The following is a 20,972-nucleotide window of genomic DNA, read 5'->3' on the forward strand; positions in this document are numbered from 1 at the left end:
CTAGCATGAAAAGTGATCAGGGTGTGACTAGTAACATCTGGGGCATCCATTTTAGGCATCAGGGGTCGGATTCACGAAACATTCTTAACTGCTATTTTCTTCTTATTTTCTAACTTAAGAAAAAGGATAAAAATATTTTGTTTTCCCAAAAACTTTTCTTAAGAATGTTCTTATCTTTTTTTTTAAGATTGTTTCTAAGGCAACATTTAAGAAGCATTCATATTTCTGAAAAGAATGTTCTTAAAAATCATCGTAAATACCTTTTAAAGTTATTTAAGAAGGATAACCACCAAGCACCAATAAAGGATAACCCCAACCTGTCTTAAATCCCCAAAGGTGAGATGTTTAATGCATTTATTGGGTTGTTTTAAAGATTAAGCATTACAACATAACACTAGCTACATATAATATGCGTTCACTCTAGATAGAACTAGCCAGGCAGCACACACAGATAAAGTACACACATTCACTCTAGACTAGAGAGAGCGCAAAAAGAAGGGACGCAAATGAATGGGAATAACCTCTGCATGTTCATAAGACAGGCCCTTTTAAAAAAACATTTTAACTTGACACGGCGCATTAAAAACACGGTGCTGAGTGATTAACTCCCATCAAGCCAGTTGCAACAAAAAAAGTCTGCGTGCTTATTATAACTACGGTAATTTGCAGGCAGCGCAAAAAGACGGGCTTTGAAGTCTTTTCATTCAATGAGTCTTCAGCACTACGTACCTTACAATCAAATAAAACCAAAGCCTGTCATTTTTTTCTTAAGAATGTTCTTGTGAACTTCTTAATTTTTTTTTCAAGAATTTCACTTAGGAACATTCTTACGAACTTCTTAGAATTTATCTTAAGAATTTTCCTAACTTCTTTCTTAAGAAGATTTTTGTGAATCTGGCCTCAGATATATACTGTGTCCCAGATAAATTCGAAATTAAAAATTATAATAAATTACAGATTCATCTAATTTTCTTTGTATATTTATATTTGTTGTATATTTAAGAATCATTACTTTTCAGTGCAATCTCATTGCTGTATACATTAAAAAAGAAAAAAGAAAGAAAGAAAATAATATCCAGGGCCATTTCTAAGAATCAATTTTGACAGGTCTTACCTCAGCCAGGTAGAACTCGTCATTGGTGAGTTTATGGTCCTCACCCTTGTGGTAATTGCTAGCAGCTACAATCACATCAACGGCCACCATACTAAGGATGAACATGTGGAAAACTGAAGATCGCATCAATTTCTGCAGAGATGAGAGAAAGATGCATGTAGTGAGACACAGAGCAAACACAGTGTTGTTGTTAGCTTAGCAACAAGCTAACAAAGTCCCTATGAGAAAAGTTAGGGCAGTCAACTTTGTAAGCTGTGCGTATATTTCAACTGTGCACGATTTCCATTCCTAGAGCCGCCATACTGAGCATGACAATTTCTGCCATTCATTTTTATATTTGTGGTCTATCTCCTCTCCCTTTTAATGTCTCAGGATGTATATCCTCCATTATGAACAAGCAGGCTGAGCGCTTCCTCATACTGAGTGTAGTTGCCAGAAGAACATTATTTTCTACTTGATTCTCCACTTTTGTATGATGGACGCTTTTAATCACAGTAAGGACTGAGCTAACTAAATGGACCCTCACTGTCTGAGCCCTCAGCAGGCCAAATGAACCCATCTCAAGCCCATTACAGACCCAGGAACATAAGGCAGTAAAGACAACTTAATTTAAACCCAGACTAAGACACCTGTCTGCTGCCCTTGAAATCTGTCTCTACTTTGAGACTGTGGTAGATATTTTTTCTTAAAATAATTTGCAACACTGGATTAAGTATAATGCAGGTATTTGATATGAAGAACAACCTCATTAAATCCAAATTGCATTATAAAGAAGTTTTCCTACCAGAAAGCATGATATCTGGAATATTGTAATTGTATTTTTTTCTGTTATTTTAAGATATTACTGAAGGTTAGCACTGAAAGTTTCCAAAAGCCCGTTTCCTCTCGATCTGACATGGCCAGATTTCTTCCAGTGGAACACTGACTAATAAGACATAATCTTTTGGGTCATGTGTCTGGAAGCCAGCATTCTAGATAAACAGCTGTCGGTGAAGGTGATATCATTCATCTCTGAATACAAAATACAACATATTAAAGCCACAGCAGTAACAAATAAGCAAGCAAACAAAATATATAAATAACTCACTGACAAAATGAGAATGTGTTTATTAATATATATATATATATTTATATATATATATATACCTGCCTACCATGATTTTATTAGAAACCGCTTTGTTACAATACATTTCTATTATTGCCAACAAACTGTGATATTTTCTCAAATTACCCTATCACGAAAAAGCAAATGAAAGTATAAAAGCAAATTAAATTTATATAATAACCTACATTTTGTATTAAGGTGAGTGAAATATGTATTTGCCTATTGAGTTGTATGCTGTTTAGCGAGTGATATTTATATTATCAGATGGGTCCACACCTGTTTTATACCCATTTTTTTTTATTTTCTATCATTTAAAATGAAAAGAAAACCCAATCAATTACTCTAGGCAGAAAACGAGGGCAAGCTCAAGCTCTGAGTCTGCGTGATGACACATGCTTCAAGTCAACTAAATGAATAAATTATATCAACTAGTCAACTAAATAAATAAATACATATTATTGTGGAATTCCTGGTAAAACTACGCTACCCACAATCCTGAAGGAGATCCACCAACCAGAGAAGTAACTGTTACCATGGAAACAGGAATAGTAAGAATAGTGCTCAACAGTGACCACCCACTCCCATGATGCATTGCGAATGATGTAACTGAGTATAGACTAATTACACTCTGAAACAACCTATATTTATATACATTTGAATACATTTACAATTAACATCAAATATATAGTAATATATGGTACTTCTGACCCATTTACATAATTTGCAATGCTTCAAGAGTAATAAGAGTAGTGGCAGACATGGGGCAGGGTGGAGTGTTTAGGGAAACTTGTTTGGAAGCAATAATTATTTTTTCAATTCTGTTGATGCCCCTAATGGCACAAATAGTACATGTTGCACCTTTAACTCTAATTCATTAGAAATGCACACACATTGGAAATATCCAACATGACTAATGACAGAGGGCCAATTTCTTTTTCATTGCAGTGTCATGACACGGTGGATGGCACAGTCTAACTTGTATAAGCACTCACAGCTTGGGTGCATTTATGTGTTATGAAACATGAGGAGACACAGCAAAGAGATATAGATAAAATGCAACATGTACACTTGACAATCCAAATACATGAACACAGCTTGTGGGTGGGTGGAAAATCTCAAATGAGCTGGAGAGAGAGGAAATGAAAAAGAGGAAAAAATACTAAGGAAGAGGAGAGAGAAAATGAGAACAGAGGAAGGACCTTTTGGAAGACCAACAGAAAGAATCCCACATCTTTTAGTGCAGCCAAAATAGTCAATAACAATTATGTAAAAGCGATTAACAGTCTACAACAGCATTAAACTGATACATCTATCTAATAAAAGTAAACTGGAGTAATATTTTATTACTTTATAAACAGCTAAAGCATGTAGGGTAAGCCAAGAATATCCCCTTGTTACAAAATCTGTTTTTGTTGCCTTACAGACCACTTTTTCACACTAGTCAAATCGCTGAAAGCAAAATAGAGTATGAAGAAAGTAAATAGGAAATGTCTATTAAGTAGAGAGGTGAAAGACTGGAAGATTCTGTGGCAGGGTTCGTGGGCAGAGACATAAAAAAAGAGACATTCTCCCTCCGGGTTTGACAGCCAGACGGCCACATGTGGAACAATGTGGCCCCGCGCCACATACAATCTTCAAAATAAAGCTTGCCTTTGGAAAGACAATGGCAAAAAGGGCATACAAGAAGAGATTATCTGAGAACAGATTTTCTCTTTTTCTGTGTGTCCAGAGGCTGTCCATCTGCCTAGAGAGATATGTCGACTGCGGTTCCTTAGACTTGTGTATGTTGTAAATAGAAGGTAACGGTTTTTGTAATTGGCAATTAAACCATCCCTAACCCTGCTAGGGTTCTGTTTGGATTGCAGTAAAGTAATCTAAAAAAGCCAATGACTTGAACACTATTGAGTCCCCACTGCATTTTTAAAATTAGAAAAAAAAAAAGAAAAAAAAACTTTCTTTACTTTAATATTAAAGGTGCTCTAAGCGATGTCACGCGTTTTTTAGGCCAAAAATGTTTTTGTCACATAGAGCAAACATCTCCTCACTATCCGCTAGCTGCCTGTCCCCTGAACACACTGTAAAAAAAACGAGGTCTCTGTAGTCGCCACAAGCTCCAAAAACGGCAACAAAAACAAACTGGTGCAGCCTGGACCACGAATCATAATAAACATGCTCCAGCCAATAACCGACAAGAATGATTTTAAATGCGCGTTCATGACTGTTTCAGGAAGCACGGATGGGAGGGGGAGAAGGAGGAGGAGGGAGGGTCTAGCTAGCCTCTGTTCGAACGACACTTCGAACGTCAACAGGAAGTTACTCCGCTCAGGATCGCTTAGAGAACCTTTAAATAATTTTTACAAATGAATATGTCCCCAAAAGGAGGTTTTGGGAGATTTTGTCAGGTATAGCTCACTTCTTGGTGCAAATTTGACCTCAAAAATATGCTGAATTAGGCACACACACACACACACACACACACACACACACACACACACAAAAATAGAATGCAAGCAAAAATAGTTAACCACCCATTACAATACCCAGCGATAATAAATCTAATAAATCACTTTATCACTAATGCTGTTCTAATTCATTAATTTAATTTATATTCGTTTTTTTTTATTATTATTATTATTATGTAAAAGGAAGACCAGTATTATGAAGAGTAAACAAAGTTGTTTTCAAGTAATTGATGATTTAAGTCTTTATTCGTAAAAAAAAAAAAAAAAAAACCTCTACTGTATTACTTTAATCTCAGTTTTTGCAGTCTTCATTGGCTGTGAGGTTTTCCTTGTACATTACCATTCAAAAGGTTGGTAGGTTGGTTTTTATGATTTTTAAAATCTCTTATGCTCACCAAGGCTGTATTTATTTGATCAAAAATGCAATTAAAACACTAATATTGTAAAATATTATTGTGAAATATTTCCATGCTATTTGCAGTGCATTTTTCTGTATTTGGTTGCGTTGTGAACTTTTGTAAAACGTGTTGTCAAACTGATGAAGATGTTTTTATAATTTGCTGGTGATTTTCTATTTGCATGTGTTTCTTTCAGTTGCAGCGCGATGAGCTGTGTGCTATTTGCAGTGTGTTTCTGTATTTGGTTGCATTGTGAGTATTTGCAGCACGTTTTGTCAAACTGAGGAAGATGTTTTCTTAATTTGCTGGTGTTTTTTCTATTTGCATGTGTTTTCTTCAGTTGCAGTGCATTGAACTCTCTCGGCCACCATATAAAGGTACTAATTTCTTTAAAAATCTTACTGAACCCACACTTTTGAATAGTATAGAAGGTATTTTATGCATTTCCCATTGCTGAGTAAAAATGGTAAACAACAGCATGTTGCAGGTGCTGTTTATACACAAAAATAACCCAGAATATTCCTTTTACAGATTCAAACTACACACCTTCAAGATGCTAATGAATTGAAAATGTTCTGTCAAATCTGAAAATGGAAATTCCGTAGTCATACAGGACTTGTAGAGCTCCAGGAAATGTCCCTAACATCTTACAGTATATCTCGAGGGGGAAAGGTGAGAGAAGGACAATGGCAGTCTGGTCTGTCTGCTTCTCTGGTCTGGGATCACAGCTCAGAATTCACTGTGCAGCCTCTATGACTAATATGGGACATGACAAAGCAGTTTGACATTTTCAGCTTCTCGATGTTGGTTTTCCCTAGGGTGTTTCGGCTGAAGGGGACTAACAGGTGACTCCATTTCCTCAGGGCCCTTGACTTCACCCAAAAATGCTCCTGGCTTTCTAAAAGACATGCTTTATAGCAGGGTTTGAGAGCTCGCTTTTGCAATTCATTCATTGTCTACTTCAAGACTCATCTGTGATGTGACGCCTATTTCTCTTGTATGGAGAACATAAAAACAGCACTTTCAATGCACTGAAGGTGTGGTGGCCTACTTCTTCTGATGTTGCTGGTGCCACATGAATACCTAGCAGAGCTGTCGCAATCAATTAAATAGCAACCTTTGTGAGGGCGGGATGCACCTCTCTCTCTCTCTATTTCATTGCATTTGATGCAGCCCAATTTGTATGCTCCAAATCTTCCTCCAAACAGACATTCAGAGCATCTTGTTACTGCTCCTCCTTGTATGTTTGAAACTTCAGGCTTTACACCTGTCAGCTGACACGCAATTAGTGTTCTTTACAGTAAGGTGCCTGTCATGCTCCATCAGTTCTGTGCGAGAATAAAAGACAGCCACAACTCAAAACGAAGAACATCTCTTTATCATTCTGTGTACGTCATCGGCATTTGACCAAACATTTACTGATTCTTAAAGGAATAGTTCCCCCAAAATTGTGATTTTTACTCACCCACTTCATTCCAAATTAGGGTAGTAAAGGTATGAGATAGTTTTATACAAATATATTATCAAAAACAGTGAGAATCAAATGAATGCATACAATTAAAACTGTAATTAATGTTTTAAAATGCAATCAAAATGAAAATTTTTGGCAAAGTCCTGCACAACAGAGATTTACTAAATTAAAACATGGACAAAAAAATATATTCCTAAAGTAAAGTTTAAATAAACTTTTGTTTTATTATTGTCATTATTATTATTTTTATTATTATTTTGAGAAGTACATTCTATTGTACAATAGTAATATATTTCTGTCATAATTTCTTCAAGTTAAACCTTTTAGTTTGATTGGTTGTAATAAAGACCTTTGAGTTCCCTTTCAGTCGGTCACGTTCGACGTACGTCAGTAGTGACCGACGAATTGGGATATCGCTAGAGAGCCCTATCAGCTTCGAGTGAACTAAAACAAGCCAATGGAATTGGCGTGCGATATTTGCATAATGCGCACCGCCTCCGACAGGTGTATATAAATAGGAAGCAGATGCAATTGCACTCTGTCTTTCGCTTCGGAGCCAACAGTTGGTGTCCAGCTTCAGACTTCACAAGAGTGAAACTAAACAGCCTTGGAGATTCAGCGTCTGTTTGTGTTGGCGTTAAGGCACAACAGCGAGGTCGCAAGCTTCCCGGGGAGCCTGAGCTTAAGCTCTCAACTGCTGTTTTAACAGCAACTGAATTCCCATATAAAACGCAGTTGTCTGTTGCGATTTGGGCTGGTTCCTCCCGGTGTTCGGGGAGTGGTGTACCTGAACACATCGCATCACTCCCTGTGTGCTTCAGCACGAGAGAGCTGACTCTTCCCCTTCTGAAAGAGCTTCACAGACAGACACTGCGTCTTTTTCAAGACGTCATTCTGTCTGTGCATTTCTGGAGGCGGTCGTTTCCTATCCTCACTGACGGCCACAATCACTTTCTCTCATGTCTGCTTAGCGTGCTGAGACTGTGTTTGTGGGTGTTTCATATTCTCTTATGAGAATATGCCCACGTTGGCGCGTTGTTTGTCTCGCCTTTCTCGTAAGGGCTTGAGCGTTCAGCGCGCCGTGTGCCGTCGAGCTGCCGGCTGACAGCGCGCGTTGCCATGGCAACCCTGCGCGTCGTCTGTCGCTCTAGATGCACGGTCGAGACTCAAGCGCCTTTAATGAGGTGGAGTCCCCTACTACTTTGGTTAATAAGCCTGGGTGACCAGAGGATCACAGTGGGGCTATAACCGCCGAGCCATTCTCCGTGGGCCCCCCACTCCTCTAGTGCATCGCAAACATGTTGTGACTATGTCCGTGGGTGGTTCATGTTTAATAAAACATGGCCACGTCGGCGCCCAGTGCGCCGTGTGTCGTCCAGTTGGACGACCACGTTCACTGTCCAACATGGCTGGTAGCTTCTGCTTGGATTGCTGGTCCTTCTCATGAGGGACCTAGCGTCTTAGTCGGAGCTCCAGCAGAGGATCAGATGTCGACTGCTACATTGGAGAGAGTATTGTTGGGCTCTGAAAATGAAGATGATGCTGAGCGTCCCACAGTCGTGATGTGCTCATGCTGAATCAGATTCAGACTTGACAACCATGCTTTCCCGGGCCCCTGGGGGCGTTGTGTGATGCGCACTCGCCTTGCCCCGCCCCCTGTGCCCGGACGTGCATGGAAAAACTTGGCAGTTTTGTAGCCTCTTTGGTGTTAAATGTGGAACGCCAAGGGGGCCATAATCTGCATTACAAGTTTTCTCTCTCTCACTACCCTTTAGGGTGGGGTCGCAGTGCTACGGGCACACCACCTCTGCCCTGCATGGGTCTTGGCCCCCGGCAAGTCCGTGGTAGGCCAAAGCACTCATTGCATGTGGGTAGTTCTGAGTCAGGGTTGAGCTACGCATGATGCAGGTCATAGCGCAGGCCTCTGGCCAGACAATGTCCACCATGGTGGTCCGGAAACACCCCTGGCTAGTCTTGCTGGGATGTGTCATCGTCAAGTACACTTTCTCGATGTGCTCATCTCACAAGCTGGCCTAAAACCCAGCCCACTCTCCCCGTAGCCAACCCAGTTGGTTAGCAGGAGGTGGTCCTGGGGATATGGTGACCTGCAGCTGAAGTAAACAGTTCTTTCCCCGGAGGAGGGCCGGGTGGAGATTTCTGGTCTGTTCCGCCGCTGGCTCTCCGGAGTCCAGCGGTACCCATGAATAGAACTGTTATCTGATCCTCCAGGTCCCAAGAGGATGTGGCTGGTAGTGTGCAAGGCCCCCCCTTGCCACTCTCAGCCCTCTCTCACTTCACCAGCAGGTTCCAGTGTGGTGGTTCAGGCCACACCCCATGTGCCGTCTCCCATTCACACTGCTACCTCGCAGAGTCTGACCACACTCCGGGCCGCTCCCATGCCATCTGAGTCGGGTCCCCGTACTCTGCTTGCGGCTGTCAGCGTGCGAGGCCCTGCCTTGTCACGCGCAGCCCCCCCTCACATCGCCAGCAGGTGGCAGTGTGATGGTGCAGGCCGCACCCCGTGCGCCGTCTCCCATACGCACTGCTGCCTCGCAGAGTCTGACCACACTCCGGGCCGCTCCCATGCCGTCCGAGTCGGGTCCCCGTACTCTGCCTCGCTGCCCCACCCCCGGTGCGTCTGTGGTGCCTTTGGTCCCGCTGGCTCGGTGTCTGGAAGCGTGGATAGCGTTCCCCAGCCTGTCCAGCTGGCTCATTCGTACCATCAGACTCGGCTATGCGATTCAGTTCGCCCGGCGTCCCCCGGTTTTCAGGGGTGTCCACTACACTCAGGTGTCACTGGACAACGCACCTGTTCTCCGGGCGGAGATTGCTGTCCTCCTGGCGAAGGATGCAATCAAGCCGGTCCCTCCAGCCGATATGAAGTCGGGGTTTTACAGCCCCCTACTTCATTGTACCAAAAAGGGCGGTGGGCTATGGCCAATCCTGGATCTGTGCGTCTTGAACCGGTACCTTTACAAGTTGCCGTTCAAGATGCGCAGAAGCGCGTTTTCGAATGCGTCCGTCCCCAGGATTGGTTTGCAGCGATCGACCTGAAGGACGCGTACTTTCATGTCTCGATTCTGCCTCGCCACAGACCCTTTCTACGGTTTGCGTTCGAGGGTCGAGCATATCAGTACAAAGTCCTACCCTTCGGGCTGGCCCTGTCGCCCCGCGTCTTCACGAAGGTTGCGGAGGCGGCCATTGTTCCCCTCAAGGAACAAGGCGTTCGTATTCTCAACTACCTCGACGACTGGTTGATCCTGGCCAGCTCGCGAGCGCAGTTGTGCGAACACAGGGATATGGTTTTAGCTCACCTCAGCCGGTTGGGGCTTCGGGTCAACTGGGACAAGAGCAACTCTCCCCCGGGCAGAGGATCTCTTGTCTCGGTCTCGAGCTAGACTCGGTCGCCCGGACTGCACGCCTCACGAGGAACGCATCCAGTCGGTGTTAACCTGCCTGAGCACGCTCAAGCGCAGGACAGCGGCCCCACTGAAAGTATTTCAGAGGCTCCTGGGGCATCTGCAGCCGCGGTAACGCCGCTCGGATTGCTCCATATGAGGCCGCTTCAACACTGGCTCCGCGGCCGGGTCCCGAGATGGGCGTGGCAGCGCGGCACGCTCCGTGTCCCCGTGACACTGAGCTGCCGTCGCACCCTCATCTGGTGGTCGGATCCTTCGTTCCTGCGGGCCGGAGTACCCCTCGAACAAGTGTCCAGGCATGCTGTGGTCTCCACAGACGCCTCTGCCACGGGATGGGGAGCCACGTACAACGGGCATGCAGTGTCGGGTCTTTGGACGGGGCCTCAGCTGCATTGGCATATCAATTGCCTGGAGTTGCTAGCAGTACGTCTTGCACTGGGCCGCTTCAAGGAGCTGCTGTCAGACAAACACGTACTGGTCCGCTCGGACAGCACTGCGGCCGTTGCGTACATCAACCATCAAGGTGGTCTACGCTCCCGTCGCATGTCGCAACTCGCCCGCCATCTCTTGTTGTGGAGTCAGAAGCATCTGAGGTCCCTTCGGGCCACTCATGTCCCAGGTGTGCTCAACCGTGCAGCCGACGAGCTGTCACGGCAGCCTCCACTTGCGGGCGAGTGGCGGCTCCACCCCCAGGCGGTTCAGCTGATTTGGCAGCATTTCGGCGAGGCCCAGGTAGACCTGTTTGCCTCCCCAGAAACTGCCCACTGCCAGTGGTTCTATTCCCTGACCGGCGGCACGCTCGGCACGGATGCCCTGGCACACAGCTGGCCCCAGGGTCTGCGCAAATATGCGTTTCCCCCAGTGAGCCTTCTCGCACAACTCTTGTGCAAGGTCAGGGAGGACGGGGAGCAGGTCTTGTTAGTGGCGCCGTACTGGCCCACTCGGACCTGGTTCTCGGACCTCACACTCCTCGCGACAGCCCCTCCCTGGCCGATTCCTCTGAGGAAGGACCTCCTGACTCAGAGACGGGGCACCCTATGGCACCTGCGTCCCGACCCGTGGAACCTCCACGTGTGGTCCCTGGACGGGATGCGGAGGTTCTGAGTGATCTCCCGCAAGCGGTCGTAGACACCATCACTTCCGCTAGAGCTCCCTCTACTCGGAGCCTCTATGCGCTGAAGTGGAACCTATTCGTTGAATGGTGCGCCTCTCGCCGAGAGGACCCCCGATTATGCTCGGTCAGATCCGTGCTTTCCTTCCTGCTAGAAGGGCTGGAGCGAAGGCTGTCTCCCTCCACCCTGAAGGTGTATGTTGCCGCTATCGCTGCACATCACCACGCAGTTGAGGGTAAGTCCCTGGGGAAACACGATCTGATCGTCAGGTTCCTGAGGGGGGCAAGGAGACTGAATCCTCGCCCTTCCTCCGTACCCTCTTGGGATCTGACCCTGGTTCTCACAGCTCTCCGGGGTCATCCCTTTGAGCCTTGCAATCAGTCAACCTAAAAAGGAAACTAATGTCTCTTAAAACGGTTCTTCTGGTTGCATTGGCTTCCCTTAAGAGGGTTGGGGATCTGCATGCATTTTCGGTCGACGAAGCGTGCCTAGAATTCGGACCCGGTGATTCTCACGTCATCCTGAGACCCCGGCCTGGATATGTGCCCAAGGTTCCTACCACTCCCTTCAGAGATCAGGTAGTGAACCTGCAAGCGCTGCCTTCGGAGGAGGCAGACCCAGCCCTAGCTTTGCTCTGTCCCGTCCGCGCTCTGCGTGTGTACGTGGACAGAACGCGAAGCTTCAGGACCTCAGATCAGCTCTTCGTCTGTTACGGAGGCCAGCAGAAGGGAAAGGCTGTCTCCAAGCAGAGGATGGCCCACTGGATAGTGGATGCCATCGCCTTGGCGTACGATTCCCAAGGCGTGCCTTGCCTGCTTGGGTTGAGAGCCCACTCCACCAGAGGAGTGGCCTCTTCCTGGGCGCTGGCTCAGGGCGCCTCGCTGACAGATATCTGTAGAGCTGCGGGCTGGGCGACACCTAACACGTTCGCTAGGTTTTATAGCCTACGTGTAGAGCCGGTATCTTCCCGTGTACTCGCTTCCACTAGCCGGTAGACGCGTTGAACCCGCTCTAAGTGTCGGCTTGCAATGCCATTCCCGCCCCCTGGGCCGGATACGTGCATATTTTTTACTCCAGTCGTGTTCCCCGCTTGGCGAACCCTGTCGAGTTCCTCCGCCTCCCCCTTAGGCTCGGACATTGCGGAGTGTCTGATGCCAGGCCTACATCCGTCACCGACGTTGTCTGTTGGCTGGGTTCCATATGTCGTGACTCCTCTACGTGAGCGGTCCCATATGTGTAATTGTCCACGGTTTAAAACTCCCCACGGCGAGTCCGTGTCTTTCCCTTAGCAGAGCCAGCTCTGCTGTCACCTGTCAGATGAGTCTCCCCCTACCCAGGTGGAGCCATCCCAGGGACTCCATATTCGTACTGCCCCCCAGGCCAGTCCATATGTGTATTCTCCACGTAAACTCCTCCCCCATTGGGTAGGTAGTGGCCTCCGCAGTGTCCCCTACGGGTTCGCTTCCCCAGTGTAGTCTAGTTTACTTAGTGGGTATGTCGGAACAGCAGTAGACTCTCTCGGCGTAAGCTCGCCCCCTTCACCGTCCAAATTGGAGCGACGGGTGGCTAGAGCTTGCACTGGGCACTGGAAGGGGTTTCGTAACTGTGGCGCTTTATTTGGGATCCCAATTCGTCGGTCACTACTGACGTACGTCGAACGTGACCGACTGAAAGGGAACGTCCCGGTTACGTATGTAACCCTCGTTCCCTGAAGGAGGGAACGGAGACGTACGTCAGTAGTGACCGACGAATTGGGATCCCAAATAAAGCGTACGTCCCGTCGCCACAGTTTCTGTACCCTCGCTGTTGTGCGGACACCAGTTGTCTCCTCAGCGAAAAACAGAGTGCGATTGCATCTGCTTCCTATTTATATACACCTGTCGGAGGCGGTGCGCATTATGCAAATATCGCACGCCGATTCCATTGGCTTGTTTTAGTTCACTCGAAGCTGATAGGGCTCTCTAGCGATATCCCAATTCGTCGGTCACTACTGACGTACGTCTCCGTTCCCTCCTTCAGGGAACGAGGGTTACATACGTAACCGAGACGTTTCAGAGTGTATTTGACTATGGTTATTCTACAGGTTCTGAACAATGCAAAGTTAAGTAAATTATGACAGAATTACATTTTTGGGGTGAACTATCACTTTAAACTAAAATGAATTTAAAGTAAAAATTCCAGTTTTTATGTATTCCAGGTAGGGCTTCTGGGTTCATGATACGATACGTATCACGATATTTTGAACAAAATTAAAAAATGAAACTGAAATTCAAATAACAGATTTATTTTTGAAACATTAACGATTTTCAATAACTTTGTTGTATACACAACTTATAGGGTTAGTTCAACCAAAAATAAAAATTCTGTCATTAATTACTCACCCTCATGTCGTTCCACAACTGTAAGACCTTCGTTCATCTTTGAAACACGAATTAAGATATTTGTGATGAGGTATGTGATTTGTCCATAGGCAGCAATTTAACCGACACTTTCATGGACAAGAAAGGTAATAAAGACATTGTTAAAAAAGTTGATGTGACTGTGCAAAAACAAAACAAAAATAATGACTTTTTTCAACACTATTGTCCCTTCTGTGTCATTCGCATACATTGTTTACGTCCAGCACTTCCAGGTTCTATGTCAGAATGCCAACTCATTATTGGCCGGCTCCTGCGTCAGCATCACACTTGTGCAGCTTTGGCTAATACTGAGCCCGCATTTGGACGTAAACACGGAAGCCTTCACTTTGCTTACTGCGGCAAATACATAAGGATAATGACAGGGAAGAGGAGAAATTATTGAATAGTTATTTTTATTTTGGCGGACAAAAAGTATTCTCGTTGCTTCATAAAATTATGGTTGGACTACTGCAGTCACATCGACTGTTTTAACATTTTCTTTAGTACCTTTCTACCTTTCCATTGCATTTTTATACATTATATTCAACATTAAATATAGTAGTTTAACACTCTGAGGTCTGAAGGTATCGCCGGCGATACCACCGTGGTTTTTTCTTATCAGTGTGAAAGAGAGTCAAAATACTCCGTCTATGTTGCACATACAATTAAGAGTTATACACCATTTTAATCTGTGGAATATCTTCTTTCATTTGTTTACACTCAGAGTAAAAACAAAATGTTGTGCTCTTTGTAAAATAAAGAAAACTAACATGATGCGTGATCTCTCCTCTCCCTCTGAACGAAGTCCAATCTGATAGTTCTTAGAAAATGAACTGTAACTTAGTGAATACTAATGACAAAAAAATTACACTTATGTCTAAAAAAACGTTAAGATGTCAGGTTTTAAAACATGTAAGTCAAATCGAAAACAAACCTTCTGTGTTTATGTAATCTGTATGAAAAGAGAGCCATGTCAGAAGTCTGTGATTCAGCTCATTATCCGCTAATGCGGCCACGCCCACGGAGTGAGCGCTATTCAGACGCAAATTCAGTCAATACATGCATACATCATCTCAATCGTGTATTTATTGTCTTCAAAAGTGTTTTGAATAGCCATATTTAGCGATCTCTTGCCTCTGTTAGTTCCTTGATTGTCACATGATATTCCTCTTCTTTTACTGAGGCATTTGTGGACAAAAGGGGCAGAGCGCCCTCCGGCTGCAAGTATGAATGATGAAAACACAGTATCCAGCACTCATAGTAATGACAATCAATATAGAATAATAAATATTATCTCTGTATAGAAAATTGAAAAAAACATATAAGAATCCATCAATATTTCTCCAAATGTGTATGCTTTTAAGCATATTAAGAAATTATGGTCAATATAAGATTTTAAGAGTCAAAATGTGAAGCTTGAGTCTTAGATCTTTTTAATGATGTATAGTTTGTCAACTGCACATCAACATTTAGGCTCTATAATATAACAAATATAGTAGCCTATATGAAATGCCCTAGAGGTAGGAATGTTCAGACGCTTTGCATCACAGAAATACATTATATTTGAAAGTATATTAAAATAGAAAACCATTATTTGGTTAGAGACTTGAGACTTCTTTTAAAAACATTATAATGGCATTATAATGTGTTCAATCTTTTGACTGGTAGTGTAATTTAACATAGGCCTATACAAAATTTTCTTCATATCATGTGCAATAATACGTGCATGCATGAGATCACAAAAATCATGTTTTTTTTGTCCTGAGTGGACTTTAATCCTGTTATTAGCATGATCACAGAGGGTTTTTTCACAGCCTACCCGACTGAAAGGCCTCATTAATATGCAAGTCATTTCAGGTCATTATTATTCAATTCTTTTGTCTTCTCAGGTGAGAATCACCCATTATACATGAGGATTCCCGCCTCCTCGCATACTGTGTTTCTTGACCAAAAGTGTCTTAGAAAATTTAAATCTCTCTATTGTTTTATATGAAGGAGTAGGAAGGATAATTTTTACTTCATTCTGAAGCAAAAACTCTAGTCTACAACCTCCAATACCTAGAAGTCTTATGAACACAGATTTAATATACTTTTTTTGGCCTTATTTCAGTGACTTAAGTTTTTTGTTTTTTCAATAACCATGCATAAACGTTATTCCTTCAAAAACACAAACATGTACATACATGTTCCTCACATATTATTGTAGCCTAGTTTGTGCTGAATACAGTGTAATGACACTTTTTCCATTAATATGTTTATGAACAACTGAAAAAAGCACAAATGTCAGGGCATGTCAAAACTTCTCCAGGGCCCCAAAAATCCTCAGACCCCTGAGGGTTAATGTAGCACTATTACTGAAACTAGGGCTGGGCGATATATCGCATGCGATTTTCACGTGCATTTCGTCAGTAAAGCCGGTTTCCTGATTACCGCTAAATCGCCATCACCTGCTTTCAAATGGAGAGCATTTAATAGACAGAGCCGTAGTTCACTGACAAGCTACGCAATATCGCGTTCATTATCGAAGGCGATTCATCTGCGATAATGAACGCGATATTGCGTAGCTTGTCAGTGAACTACGGCTCTGTCTATTAAATGCCGTTCCATTTGAAAGCAGGTGATGGCGATTAAGCGGTAATCAGGGAACCGGCTTTACTTACGAAATGCGCGTGACAATTGCATGCGATATATCGCCCAGCCCTAACTGAAACGTTCGTTTTTTTTCTAACACATTACACTCGCGCTTTAGTTTAATCTCTTTTACACAGCCCCGTGTAGATTATTACATGATAAGAATAAACAATATAATATAGCTGCAAGCAGCAATTCGGGGCCAAGCCCCAGAAGGGGCAGTAGCGCAATACGGAGCAGGAAGAGCAAAAACAGCAGAAATTGAATGTACATGCAAAACAGCTGGTTCAGAAGGACAGGTGGAAATGAAATGAAAATCAATAGAAGTTCAGAGAATGAACACGGAATGAACTAAAAACACTTGTATCTCATTGAAGAGGAATAAAGATTAGTACAATGCTTATTTGGATAAAAAAGGTATCAAAATGACTCATTACACACAATTGTATAAAGGCACCCCACATGGGATTCGAACCCACAACCTCCAGGTCCAATGTCCATTTCTCATCTCATTGCACCACTGTGCAGGTGAATGTTGGCACACCTGCCGAAGTTCATTAGTTCATGTGAAAATGAACTCAAAATGAAGAATTTTTATAAAACTGCACTGAATGTTATATTTAATAACTACTTTAGATCATTCTGCAGCTCATCATGCTGTAGCGCAATACAGAGCAGGAAGAGGAAAAACAGCAGAAAATTAACAAACATGAAACAGCTGGTTCAGAATTATGAGCGAGAATGAACTCAGAATGTATGGAAGCTTAGATGAAAATGAACACAGCATGAAACAAAAAGCATTTATTTCTAATCCAAGAGGCAGTAAAGGAATCAAAACACACTATTTCATAAAACCACTCCACCCGGGATTCGAACCCACTATCTTGGGATACAGGGCTCTTCAGGTACCTGGCTTTACACATTGAGCTACTTGAGGATGCACGTTCAATAGGCTGTGGAAGAGACATTTTAGTGTAAGAAAGAATTTACAAAAAGAGCATTACTTAGCATGCTAACCATATTAGCATGCTAAGCTAACTTAATGCTAATGAAGCTCATGGTTAACTTGATAAATGAAGAGCCACATTAAAGAGAATGACAACTGGTTAGCATGCTAAGCAATTAGCATGCTAAGCTAACTAGCATAAGACAACAAACACAAGCAAGGTCACATTCAGAGACGAATATCTCGGGAACGGTAGCGAATATCAAAAATCCGTTCAGTCATTTCTGTGCAGCTCGGTCCAAAGATCATCTGAGCTGATTTTGGACAAAATTGACCAAAATTTGTAGGAGGAGTAGCGAAAAAACTGTTTTTCATTTACTTCAATATGGCAGACAGGTACATTTAAGGAAAATGACAAATGATACATTGTCGGAATCGGCATAAGCCAGGGAATGAAATGACATAAAGCACACATATTTTGGGAAGTGTTTTCAAAAGTTATAAGCGTTTTTGCAATAATCATTACATCTGTGGAACAGTAGGTGGCGCTGTGCTGAAACTTCTCAGGTACCTTCAGGACCTTCTAAAGGTAATACGTACCAATTTTTGTGAAGATATGTCAAATTGTTTAAAAGATATTGCAATTTATGATAAAATTCAAAATGGCGGACACGTGATTCATCCAATATTGACACTGAATCGGTATCGTCGGATTCGGCATGATCCAAGGAATCCATAGACACCAAGATCTTGATTTTATGACAAACTGTTCAAAAATTATTGGCCAAAATAGCCATTTTTCATATCTCATGACCTGTAGGTGGCGCTGTTCCTAAGTTTGGCATAGACCCTCAGACCATGGTCCTGATGAAGCGTACCAATTTTTGTTTCGATTGCTCAAAGTTTGGCCGAGATACAGCCTCTATACTAATTTCGGGTCGACCTCGTTAACTTCGTGACATCATAACTTTTGAACAAAAATGAATAAAAAAAATCTGTTCAGTCATTTCTGTGCGGCTCAGTCCAAAGATCATCTGATCAAAGTTTGGACAAAATTGGACAGAATTTGAAGGAGGAGTAGCGAAAAAACGGAATACTGTACTTTTCAAAATGGCCGCTACTGTAATAGGCGAAGACTTAACGTAAGATGTTGAGTAGCATCAGCATAACGAGATGAATCAGATGTACTAAATTACATTTTTCTAGAGCAAATGGTTCAAAAGTTATAACCTTTAGAATAGTGAATTTTTGAACTGGTGGTGGCGCTATAGGGTTGGTTCTAGATACTCCAAATTTGGTCCAATAACTATTCATGAGCATCTCTACAACTGTGCCAAATTTCATCATTTTCTCATGTTCCCTTGATAGGGCTGCCATAGACTCCCATTCGGGAGGAAGAATAATAATAAAAGAGAAAACGTACAATTACAATAGGGGCTACAGCCCCTTCGGGGCTTGGCCCCTAAAAACGCTTTGAATCATCATACTGCCACACACACATACATTTGAACGGCCGTGTTTATTAAGGTATGTGCATTGTAAATCTGTTCATCATATAAAGCCATTTTGTCTCTTCAGAACACTTGGATTTGGATTTTTTAGATCTTTTAAGTTTTAGAGGTATTGACTTTAAATGGAGGGACAGAAATCTCTCAGATTTTATAATATCTTCATTTGTATTTGGAAGATGAATAAAAATCTTATAGGTTTGAAATGACATGAGGGTGAGTATATGATGACAGAATTAACATTTTTGGGTGAATTATACTTTATAAATCCAGTAAGCTGAGTCTTGGATAAAACTAACTCTATATGGCGAGTCGTATTGTTTACATCAACGACACATATCATCACATTTATATCACAATATCTCGATATTACTATGTATTGTTATACCCCTAATTCCAATTAAAAGAACAGATACATGAAGTAGATGTAGTTTATACTAAAATATCTAAAAACAGCTAAACAAGACTGGCATTGACTGTTTGAGAGTTCTTCTGTCTGTAAGCAACGTACTGTACATCTAACACACCAGTGCTACAAAAGCACTTTTTGTGAACTCCATAGGCATACCCTGACACTTTCTCTCCACTGTTTAATTAGAAAACAGGAACAAAAATAGCTGATGGGAGACCTGCAGTGTTCAAATCCCTCTGCTTATCGAAGTTATTACTGCAGTGAGGTGATTCATGCTCTGTCTGGGACCTGCTGGTTAATTAAAACTGACTGTCCTCTGGAATTCTCTAGCCACCATTCAAGACCAGGTTAGGGATGCAGACAGGCTGGTTCGTGAACGTCACGGTTGCGTTTGTTGATTAGGCACACTGATGGCTAGAAGAAATAGGTCCCTTTGGAGAAATAAGTGTTGAGAGGTCAGAATTGGGGTAATAGAGGGTTTCCTTTATATAAATAACCTTGGTGTGGGAGGGGGGCCAAGGTATTCCCTCTATGGCCGGCACCTTCAGTTTAACAGGGTTATCAATCATGACGTCCAGGGTTTACAACACAGAAAGGCAGAGCGGGAAAGATACTGAACAATCAGGGAACTGCTCTTAATTGAACTGTATTGTAATTCTAAATGACTAACCAACTGTGTTGAGCTTAATTTGGCCAACAACAACTATATGTTGCTTTCACATTAGAAGGACAAGCCACCAAAAAATTAAAATTCTGGGTAACACTTAATTTTACAGTGTCCTTGTTACTGTCAGGGATATTTGGTTATGTTTGTTCTTAGTTGCAGTTACATGGACTTTAAGTAATTATTCATTGGTTCTTGTGTTCCTTTGTTCAGTTTCCACTCCTTGTTTGTCGTCATGGTTACTAATATGATTTGTCATTCATTTCAGCTGTGTTCACCCAATTACCATCTGTATATAAGCAAAGTCCCTTTAAGACAAGTCATTTCACTCGGCGGCCATCTTTGAAACGCCTCTCGGGCATCCTGGGCATCATGCAGCTCCAAAGCTGTTTGCCAAGCTTTCGATTAAATTTCATATTTGAAATCACCAATGAAATCTGACAACAACTGTCTCATAATTTTTTTTCAAAACACTCGAATCATGACAAAAAAACTGTATTTTTATGCTGGATCAAGCTAATGCGCAGGCGCGGACCTAAATGCGCGTCTCTTGTGCCTCATTTCTGAGGCGCGCGTCTGACTGTTTCTATAGAAAACGGTGATTCTAACGGCCGCTTCAGTGACGCGATGACTTTACCAGTCGGTGACTGGCTCTTATTTAGAAGGCGGGACTTATTCCGCCATATTGTGCGTTACACTTTCTCCCATTCAAAACAATACGAGTGACACGTCTTGTGTTATTCTATAGTCTTTGATATAAGTTACTCTGTTTCAGTTCTCATTTATCCGGTCTAGAGTTATGTTAGCATCTGTTTGCGGTTGTGTTTCTTCTGTTCCCTGTATTTGGATATAACTTTGAATCTTATTAAATCCTATTTACCTAAATCATCATCTTTGTGTGCCTGTCCTCAACCCTTGCTGACAGTTACACGTTACATGTAGTTACTATAGTAATAAATATAAATTATGCAATGATAATTAGATGCAACTAACCCTAAAACAAACCCTAAGCCTAACCCTATAGTAAATATATGTAGTTAATTAATATTACTCAGTACTTGAATGTTTAATTACACTGCAACAAGGACATCTTAAAATAAAGTGTAACCAAATTCTGTTATCATTTACTCACCATAATGTCATTTGACTTTCTTTCTTCTGTGGAACACTAAAGATATTTTTGAAGAATGTTCCATTTGTTTTTTTTTTTCTATATAATAGAAGTCAACTATGTCTAATTTTTTAAAGTCTAACTCTTATCTAACATCTAACACACTAATCATTAACAAATACCAAAAAATGCAAATATACACTGTTTTGAACAGGCATGA

At 42.5% G+C, this 20,972-nt stretch overlaps 1 protein-coding gene across 2 annotated transcripts in view; it reads right to left on the minus strand.

Moving 5' to 3' along the window:
• The window catches only part of nalcn (sodium leak channel, non-selective), a 111,378-nt gene that overhangs the window by 66,961 nt on the left and 23,445 nt on the right, over nucleotides 1-20,972 (minus strand). For both annotated transcript variants that reach the window (XM_048193844.1, XM_048193843.1), the window contains one exon: nucleotides 1,115-1,246. In XM_048193844.1, the coding sequence (XP_048049801.1) occupies nucleotides 1,115-1,246 (132 nt within the window). The remainder of the gene's footprint in view (nucleotides 1-1,114; nucleotides 1,247-20,972) is intronic.

This window comes from Megalobrama amblycephala, linkage group LG6 (genome assembly GCF_018812025.1).
Source record: "Megalobrama amblycephala isolate DHTTF-2021 linkage group LG6, ASM1881202v1, whole genome shotgun sequence".
NCBI classification, from domain to species: Eukaryota; Metazoa; Chordata; class Actinopteri; order Cypriniformes; family Xenocyprididae; genus Megalobrama; species Megalobrama amblycephala.